This window comes from Aythya marila (genome assembly GCF_965140915.1).
Source record: "Aythya marila genome assembly, chromosome: 1".
In the NCBI taxonomy this organism is placed as follows: Eukaryota; Metazoa; Chordata; class Aves; order Anseriformes; family Anatidae; genus Aythya; species Aythya marila.
In genome coordinates this window covers 127690224-127700842 of record NC_139042.1, presented here as the reverse complement: position 1 = coordinate 127700842, position 10619 = coordinate 127690224, and the positions used below count along the sequence as shown (strand labels likewise).

General features: G+C 38.0%; 1 protein-coding gene across 1 annotated transcript; it reads left to right on the top strand.

Moving 5' to 3' along the window:
- Nucleotides 1-4690: 4690 nt before the first annotated feature.
- On the top strand, nucleotides 4691-9843 carry AKAP3 (A-kinase anchoring protein 3; the record flags this gene model as incomplete). The annotated part of the gene is given in 11 exon segments (XM_082751651.1): nucleotides 4691-4711; nucleotides 9132-9231; nucleotides 9234-9245; nucleotides 9248-9300; nucleotides 9304-9331; nucleotides 9334-9380; nucleotides 9382-9426; nucleotides 9430-9483; nucleotides 9485-9560; nucleotides 9563-9660; nucleotides 9664-9843. Coding segments are annotated over 11 exon segments (714 nt in total).
- Between the last annotated feature and the right edge of the window lie 776 nt (nucleotides 9844-10619).

Here is a 10619-nt window from a genome sequence, read left to right as displayed (position 1 = left end):
GCTGTGGTACAGAAAAGCCTACTGTCAATCTGCAAATGCAGTTCTTGCCCATGGAAAGCAGTGGGAACTTACTTTCTGCATGTCACCCAGGCATGTTATTCTTGACATAACTCAGAGACTCTTGCTGTGGAGACTTGACCCCTGCTTGTTTTGTACAGTGACATAAATCACTTCCACAGAAAGTAATTTTATAACAAATTCAAAGATAGGACTAGAAAAAGAAGGATGAATTAAGGCTAAGGCAATGGAGTACAAATCAGGAGATGTCTTCCACTCCAGACTTACTACTGCCTTTGGCTCTGATTTTAGGAGAGATGAGATGAACCAGAGCTCTGTGGTTTCTACTCTCCATTTTTGAAGGAACATTTTCCTATCTTAGCAGTGCTATTGTAGGGAAAAGATGTGCCAGTTGAGCAGAGATGCTAATGTGTTACAATGATGTAATAAAAAAAAAAAAAAAAAAAAAAAAAAAAAAAAAAAAAAAGCACTAAGGTAATGGACACATCCTACTTGTTACATCTCCAGTTACAAGTTAACTAGGTTAAATGTGCAATTTACAGAGAGCTGAATTTGATTTAATAAAAAATATGTGGAACATCATAATGCTGATTAAGGACTATCTTACTGTATTTGAATCCCAGGGAGGTTAGAGCCAAACATCTAAAAGTAGCCTCGGGGCTAATGATCGCCTAAAATGTGTGAGGATTTTTTCAGAGTCCCATACTGAGTGTCTGGTGTCTCTCAGCGATCTCCCATATCACCAAAAGGCAGGCTAGCTGCAAGTGCTGAATTTAAGGGCTGGCAGGTGTAAATAGCATGCCACCATTTTTATACAAACCTGCACCCTCGATCTCCTTGTGGCCTTACTGCTGTTAGGGAAATACTATTATCACTTTGACTTCTGGCTGGAGCAAGGTAAAAGGGAGACCAAAGTGCCTGTCTGGTGGGAACAATCCAACACCTTAGCTATAAAACTATCCTTTGAATGCTCAGTGTTTCGTTTGTTAACTCCATTGGAAATTGTTTGATTTGTAAGATGTTACATAATTTCCCCAAGGTGTTAACTTCTCTTGCACTCCATACATAGGAGTGAATGTCAGAAATGTCATTACATTTCTGTATGCAAGTAAACATACAAACATACACATGCTGTTGAGATCTTTGTGTAATAGGTTGTTTCCTGTGATGCTGCACATAAATTTGACTGAGAGGAAGCTAGACTATATACTGCAGATGGCAGAAGGGGATCAGAGCATTGCGAGTGGAACCAGTGCAGGGTTAGCACTCTGGAGACCTAGGGTGTGCTCCCAGTCTTGCTGCTGCTCTGCTCTGTGACATATGGAAGTGGTGTCACATTCTCATATCTCAGCTTTCTCATCCATTAAGTCTAATAATGCTATCTAATTAAGGAAACACTTAGAAATAGACTAATGAAAAGCACTATATTAGAACAAAGTATTTATGTTGTTATTTGTTGATTTTATTTCCTGTAGATAGCATATTTTTTGAGGTTAATATCCCAATCCTACAGCATCCTCTGTTTATATAGAATTATAACTTTTAGAATGATTTTGAGCTTTTTTTTTTTTTTTTTTTTTTTTTTTTTTTTTGAAGAGTGGTAGCCTAAGTTACTCCAGGCTCCCTAGAAGTAATTTTTCTCATAATATACAACAGTAAATAACTAAGAAAAAAATGTGACCATCTCACATTAAGATACAGATAAACAAAATATTTTAGCATTGACATAAAGGCCTGCTTTTAGATAAATTGAAAGATACAGCATATTAAGTTCAGCCTCAGTTGAAATTAATGTTAGATCTAGATGTGGGGCCTCTGAAACAGAAAGGGGAAGAGGAATGTGAGGGCACACAGCAATCACATCTTTTGGAGCTGGGTAGAAGGTGTGGAGGGACTATGGGATGCCTGCATCATGGATGTGAATCTGCGGCTCCTTTGCTCCAGTGATAACCCCAGGGAAAACAGTGAGCATCTTTTAGCCTGCAGTCCTTCAACTAAAACTGGGATGTAAGCTAGCAGATAGCTGAAACTTGCACTGGCCTGGACCCCCCTCAGCACATTTGACACAGTGCCTGAGTCCAATAGTCTCTAATTAGTTGCTTTTAGATGTTCTACATGTGTAGGTTTTCATGCTTAATAACAGATTTAGTTAGCTGAAGTTATATGAAGTTACATGTGGTTTTCATTTAGCAGAATGATACAGCCTTGTACTTAAATCACAATACAAGTAGAAATTATATTTGCGATATAGCGCTGAATCACAATAGAAACCTGATTCTTAATAAGGCTCTCTACAGTATGCTCACCATCATAGTGGTGGGCATCATCAGTTCATAGAATCATAGACTCATAGAATGGCTTGGGTTTTAAGGGCCCTTAAAGACCCTCTAGTTCCACCCCCCCCCGCTGTCAGGTTGCCCAGGGCCTTATCCAACTAGGTGTTGAACACCTCCAGGGATGGGCCATCCACAACTTCTCTGGGCAACCTGTTCCAGTGTCTCACCATCCCCTCTGAGTGATGAATTTCCTCATAACGTAGAATCTAAATCTCCCTTTCTTTAGTTTAAAGCCACTCCCCCTTCTCCTGTCACTGTCTGGTCAAGCAAAAAAGTTGCTCCCCATCTTTTTTATAAGCTGCCATTATGTATTGAGAAGCTGCAATGAGGTCACCCCAGAGCCTTCTCTTTACCAGGCTGAATATCCCCAGCTCTCTCAGCCTTCCTTCATAGGAGAAGTGCTTCAGCCCTCTGATCAAATTCATGGCCCTCCTCTGGACCCGCTCTAACAGATCCACATCAAGATCCTGACCTCCACTATCTCATGATCTCTGCATTCCAGGCTGTCTCCAACCTTCACATCCTCAACCAGTCCTTCATTGTTAGTAAGAACAAGGTCCAGTAGCACACTTCTCCTCATTGGCTTGTCCACCACCTGCATCAGAAAGGTATCTTCAGGAACCTCATGGACCTTGCAATGTTGCTTATCCAACAAATATCAGAATGATTGAAGTCCCCCTTTATATATTTCATCTCTGATACATAAATCTTAATTTCCAGTAACTCTTCCAATGGCCTGATCTGGTAAGAGACTGACTCTCAGGGTAGACCAGGATGAATGAATATTCCTTTACAGTTTGGCCCAATGACAACAAAACATCTCTGGGGCTTCCATTTCCATGTATCCTCTTGCTGAATTGTACTGACAGAACTATTTTTCTTGGTCCCCTTTGCTCTCCAGCAAGGTAGGCTTCAAGGCACCTCACTCTGGGTGGAATTAATTGAGCTGCTTTTTTTTTTTTTTTTTTTTTTTTTTTCGGATTTAAAGGAACGCAGTCAACTTGAAAATTAATTATTTCAAAGTAAATTAAATAAAAAGAATGACAGGTACCATATCTGTTCTTGAGTCTTAGCATTTTGTACATCAAGTTGGAAGCATTTTCTCCCACTTCTAGCAATATGGAACAACCAAATAAATTAGGAAATTGGACAAGAAGATTAAGTGATTGAAAAAGATATAAAAATATATGTCAAGAATACAAAATGCATAATAGAAAATTCAAATTCCCCTCATGGCTACTGTTGTAATCTTATGTGGGTTTTGTAACATAAATAAAGGAAAAACATTCATGGAAAAGAGAACATCTATGTAGTTGACAACATTCTTGTATTTCACTGCATCTGTAGCCAAGCCCTCATAGGAATATTAATCAACATTCTGCAGCAGTAGTGCTGTGGACTAGAAATTCTGTAGCCTTTTGTGATACTCCAAAAACAAATTTAAGATTTAATAAATGCAATAGGATAAGACAACATGTGGTGTATAGCATTCTCTTTTGAACATGAACATTTACTGAAGTGCACTTCATAGACAGGTTCACTGAAATCAACAGAGAAATCCTGAACTGTAAAATTAACCACCTGCATAAAACTTTGCAGGATTTGGAGCATTAAAAATTTGCATTCTCTTTCTCAACACTATTGAATAATACTAGTGATATAATGTCTGCTCAGTTAATTGTACTTTATAATAATTGCATATATTTTATATATATATATATATTTAATATGCATATATTTTGTAATAATTGCAATTGTTACAGGATAATTTATATTGAAAATGAAAAACAAAATAAAACAAACAAACCAGAAAATTCCTCTGGAAAAAGATGAACATCAAAACTAAGTTATTTCAAAAACTTAATTAGAACTCATATTTGAAAGAGGCATTTTTTGGAGTTAAAACATTGAATTAGGATTTCCCAATCCTTTATAAATGTAAGTGTAATATTTTCAGCTGAATGAATTAAAAAAATAAAAAAAAAAATAGTACAGGCTCTCCCTACAGAGACATCCTATATTTTTTATGCTTATATTTTCACTGAGACAGAGATTTTTTGGAAGACTTTCATTTTCTTTGAAAAATCCCAGTTTCAGTGTGAGTCTGTCTATAAGCACATCAAAGTGTAAAGCTACCAAATTAAATTCTTACTTTTCTCTGGTGAAAAATTGAAAATCCCATATTTCCATAATACACTACATACTGTCAACAATTATTTTATTTTCATATCCATTCCTTTCTTGTATTTTTATTATGATATTCACCAATATCTGGTAATACAGTCTGGTTACAGAGCAGAAAACTCTGTAAAATAAATTGTTATATTCCTGAAGGCATGAAAGAAGAAAATGGGATGGTAAAAAATGTATGGTGTTTTTTTATTATTATTATGATTTTGTATGTGCACCTGCATGTAGAAAAAAAAAATAATCAAGAAAGAGGATTGTGTCTTGTTAAATATTTTAAAGAAAGTTACACCTTTTCCTTGGTAAATTTGCTAATAAAAAAAATAATAATAATGCTCTTTGCTACTTAATACCAGATTGCACAACACAACTTTGGGTTCTTCTCACAGCTTAATTCTAGATCTACCATCCCATCAGTACAGAAACATATCTGTTGCTTACATACTATAGTTCCTGCTGCTTTGCAGTAAGGAATTTGTTGACTAAATAAAGGAGAGCAAAATTCTTCAGTTTCTTGTACTGCAAATTGGGTAAGGACATGCAGAGAACTGAGACATAGAATTCCTTATCTATGTATGTTTCTTATCAGCCAAAATAAATCACTGTGTACTTTTTTTCAGACTATGTTCCTCAGTGCTTAATAGCATTATCCTTTACAAAAGCCAGGACGATTTTAATTAAGATTTAGTCTGCAAATCCAAACCAAGTAATTTCAATTTGAAGCTAAGCCTGAGTAAAGACTTAAGCCCCTCAGCGAAGTTGCCCTGGTTTCTTACCAAAGTAACTACAAAAGTTAATTTCCTGTACGCAAGGGCTTGGATGTCAAAGGTGAATATTTCCAGCAGCATGTATAGTTCAGTCTGCATCTCTGTGTAGCCACCACATATTTAAAATTTTAACTGAGCATTCTTTTTAGTTGTGATACCAATCTTCTGGTACTGGTGACAGTACCAATCTTCTCTCTCTTTAATTTCATGTGGCGACATACACTTGGTTTAACCAAAGGTTTGAGGTTTGTTTACCTTCCAAATACTGATAAAGACAAAGAATGATAGGAAAAATTCACAAAGCTCTTTGCATTGTGGATTGTTTGAGATGGTTTTAGAGATAGACTAGATAAAGGATAACCGGACAATCCCATTTTTAAGTAGAAATTAAAGAAGAAATAACAAGTGAGATAAAAAAGGAAGTTAAAGGAAAAGAAGAAGCCATGGACAAATAATTCTTTTTTTCCACCAAATCTTTATGATAATCACTAGTATTTCAGCTTGCAATACATAAAACTTTCACAAATGATGAAAAGATGGTGGAGCTTGAAAGGAGCTTGTTTGAGGAAGATAGGAGAAAGGAGACAGATTTCAAAGGGTAACTATAAAAGGAGAAGTGAGAAAATAAAATAAAACATAGTTGAAGACTGCAGTTCTTTATTCTATGTTCCCCAGTGTATGACAGAGTAAATCACAAATCTACTACATTTAAACAGCCAGGTATGATCTAGAAACATAAGGAAAATGCCGTCATTTGTGGCACAACCACAGGCTGGAATATGTCTAGCTGAAGACACAACTGTTTATTGAATTGGATGCCAAACATATTGACTGTTCCAGCTAGCAGAAGTGGACCATTAAGTGTGGTCAGAATGACCTAAATATTGTTTTCTGCCAATATGAAAAAAAAAAAAAAAAAAAAAAAAAAAAATTGAAGCTTTCAGACATTTAGGAGTGTCACAGCTGTAATCTGTGTCTGCTTCACATTTGTACTATGGCAATGGAAATACTGTGCTGATGAAGGTGCCATTTTTAAAATGGCTTATCCTAAATTCTAGCAGGCTAAAACAAGCCCCTGCCATTCTGTTGTTACCAAATGGAACTACAGTTACATAAATAAGCTCATGCCTATCTTGGTGAGTACACCTGTATCTATGCCTACAATCCTGAAGTCTACTGCAAACTTATGCTTGTCTCAGTACTGAGTGTAGAATACATTCTCCAGATATGAGTCCTTGGTAAGCATTCAGAGAGGATGAGCCTAGGAAATTCTGCCACTAGGATTAGTGCTGCATGCTGAAATGGAACAAGGAGTGAATATATGTAGCCATGTGCTGTATCCCCCCATTTAGCCATGTGCTGTATCCCCCCATTTATGCCAGTACTTGCTGCATTGCTTATACTGACATGTATACAATTGTTCATGCAAGCTTACTGCAGATACTGACCTTGAAGCAATGCTAGGCAAAAGACTGGTTGTTTCAAGTCCCCAGACAGTTTCAGAAAACAGAAAATATTCTGCCATGCCTGTCCATAAATATCCTCAGTATTCTGGGCTTCTCCTATCACTCACTGTTGTTTTATTTTTTTTTTCCATGTGTTGTCCTTAATTCTTTGGAAAGATACACAGTAAGAGTAGCAGTCTGACTGTACGCTGATTGTAAGAAAAAGAAAAAAAAAAATTAACCAACCAAACAAAACAAAAAAACACAGTGATAGGGGCTTAGAGTCTATATTTTTAATTTAACCTAAAATTAGAAGTGTCCTTAATAAAGAGTCTGCAATAAGGCCTGTAATCTGCAATCAGACAGTGGTTGTTATCACCAGTGGAGCAACAGTCACTCTCAATAGAAACCATCAGAAAAGTTTAATGGCATGATGTCATAAACACCTAGTCTTTGTCCATATCAATATTTACATGGTTTATGTCAGTAGTGGAGCTAGTTGCTATCACTACCAGTTGCATTGACAACATTCCACTGACATCACTATACATACTGGTTCCTCTGTACAGAATCATAGATTGGTTTGGGTTGGAACCCCCCCCAGACATGGACGGGGACACCTTCCACTAGACCAGGTGACTCAAAGCCCCATCCAATCTGGCCTTGAACACTTCCAGGAATGGGGCATCTACAGCTTCTCTGGGCAACCTGTTCCAGTGCCTCACCTCCCTCATAGGAAAGAATTTCTCCCCAATACAAAATCTAAATCTACTTTATTTTAGTTTAAAGCCATTACTCCTTCTCCTGTCACTACACTAGCTGATAGAGTCCCTCCTCATCTTCCCTTTAGGCCCCTTTAGGTACTGGAAGGCCACTATAAGGTCTCCCTGGAGATTTCTCTTCTCCAGGCTGAACAACCCCAATTTCTTCAGCCTGTCTTCACAGGAGAGGTGCTCCAGCCCCTTGATCATCTTCATGGCCCTCCCATGGACTCATTCAAATATGTCCATTTCCTTCTTGTGCTTGGGGCCCTGGAGCTGAACACAGGACTCCAGGTGGAATCTAATGAGAGCAGAGTAGAGAAGAAGAATCACCTCCCTTGACTGCACCACTCAGCTTAGTGTCATCAGAAAACCTGCTGAGGGTGCACTCAATCCCACTGTTCATGTCAGTGACAAAAACATTAAACCCTGTCAGTCCCTACACCAATTCCTGAAGACGACTTGTCAGGGATTTCCACTTGGAGACTGAAGTGTTGACAGCAACTTTTTGGGTATGTGACTAGAGCTCTTGCCAATGAAGACTGAAGCAAAAAAGTAATTAAGTACCTCAGCCCATAGCCTGGGTAACCAGGTCTCCTGTTTCATTCTGGAGAGAACCCAGAGTTTCCCTAGTCTTCCTTTTATCACTGATGTAGTTACAGTGATTGTAGTTACAATGAGGTCATAGCCCTGCAGGCATACGTACATCTCTAACTCTTCTTGTTTATTCCCCCTGCTACATGTGTTAGCACAGAGACATTTGAGCTGGGCCCCTGATGAAGCTAAGTTACTGACTGGAGAGGCTGGAATACCTTTGTGCTGCTCTTCAGGTGCTCTCCTGCTGAACTGTGACCCTTCTCCATGCTCTGGGCATCTATCATTGACACTGGCATCAAACTGGGAGGAGTGTGACAGACTGAGATTCCTCTCCCTTGGCAACTCTAGTTCAAAGCCCTCTTCACCAGCTTGCCAAGCCCATGACTGAGTCCCTCACTGCTGCTCCCAGGGCTCTGTAATCCCTCTTGATAATCTTCAGACTGCTCCTGGCTGCATCACTGGCCCCCACATGAAACAACTGTAATGGATAATAGTCATTAGTGTGAAGGCTGTACAGCCAGTGTCAAGGATATGGTGAAAGTCACAAAAATATTCAAAATTCAAGATAACTATCTACTGGAGGGCAGAGCTTCCAACACAGCAGTGTATCACCTTGAGGATTCAATTTCTATGGTGAAGATACTAATTTGGACATCAGATTCAACACCATTCATCAGATTCAACACCACCAGATTTTCACTTGAAGATGAAAGCCACCCCAAATCCAAAGAAGTCAAAAGCCACAGAGGACAAGGCCACTACTTGAAAGCAAGTAAGATTTCTAACCCTGTCATTGCAATGGCACAGATTAAGAGATTAATGAAAAGTCAGATGCTTCTGGCCCGTGTATACACAAGATATATTTTGCTGTTCTTTGGAAGTCTAGTCATAAATCTGTTGGACTGGGTACAAATACAGATAAAAATCATCTCTCAGAGAATGCCACCCATGTCAACTTGAAAGAGAATCCACCTTCCAAGAAGATGTTTGTAATAAAGAAATAAGCCAATCTTCTGGTAGAAAAGAACTTTACTGGAAGAGAAGGGTAGGAAAACAGAAAAAGGAAAAGGACATCACAAAAATATTTTTGGCCAAGAAAAATTTACAAATAATTTAAACAAAGAATACTAATTTATGCAATAATGTGATTTCAGGCATGTTGGTCTCAGTAATGAAAACCACAGAAGGTTGAGCAAATTATTCAAATATATCTTGTATCATGCCAAATACTTGTTGCTGAAGCACTCTAAGGCAGTAGTTTCAGACTTAATTAATAGACTACTGTATGAAAAGCTTACATGACATAGCAGGCAAATAGTTGATTAATTCAGTTTTTTCTTCTTCAGTGAAGCAGACTTTGTGCAGCAATCATAAAAGCCTCAGGAACTGTACAAGCAATGTTGAATAACTTGTATTCTACCCTGATAGTGCAAAAACCGGGAGGAGATAAAGTCTAGTATATGCTTCTATGAAGACAGGTTTGAGAACAGATGCAAAGGCTAAGGTGCTGAGGTTTGCAGCAAGGACAGAAACACTGCTGAAAGAAAAATAAATTACCTGTGCAGACACAGTGGGGAATCACATCATTAAATTAGGGTTTACCCTCTGGCATGAAAACCAAAACCGATATAGCCAATGCTCAAAATCACAACAAAGAAGGGAAACTGAAACAAATTCACCAAATAATGTGCTCTGGAGTTCAGAAATTCAGCATATAGCCAGAATGTCATGAGATTCATGGACTTGATTTTGACTGCATTATTGCTCATGCTTTATCAGCTAGCCTAGCAGGAGATCACCAACAGGAAGATAAAAGAAGTTGGCAATACTAGCAAAGAAAATCCCCCTTTGAATTCTTATTATGGGAGCCTTATGGCCCCACCTTTCAAATGTTGTTGGAAAAGTATCAGGATCTATAAAAAAAAAAAAAAAAAAAAAAAAAGAGTCAGATTCACAGAGGTCAGACAGGCAGAAGCCTGAAAATGACATTTCCAATGCTATGTTAAAGCTAATCTGAAAGTCAATAAAAATAATAATAATAATAATAATAATAATAATAATAATAATAATAATAATAATAACTGCTTGCAAACTACAATGTCAGCCTGGAAATCCATTCATTGATGAAACAACCCAAAATGCTGGCAAAAGGATACACTGGCCTTTCAGAAACCGAGCAATCCTGTGAAAAGGTAATAAATACCTGGACTGACTAAAATGCTTACTGATTAACTCAATCTGAACAGAAAAGACAGAAGCAGTGCGCAATTTATTGAAAGGCTGGTGGGTACAGTAGTAAAGCTTTGTCTTATGAGAGCTAAGATACACCAACCTTGAGTCCCTTCTGGCAGAGTCAAGGAGCAGGGAAGATGTCACTGGATCAGTAGTTTCTAAGGGCATGGGAAGTGCTCCTTGGATGCAGTAAAGATAGTGTATTGGGACACCAGGTGGTAGTGGTGAATCAGAATTGGTGAGCAGAAGTTAGAACGTGCTTGGACTGTTTATCTG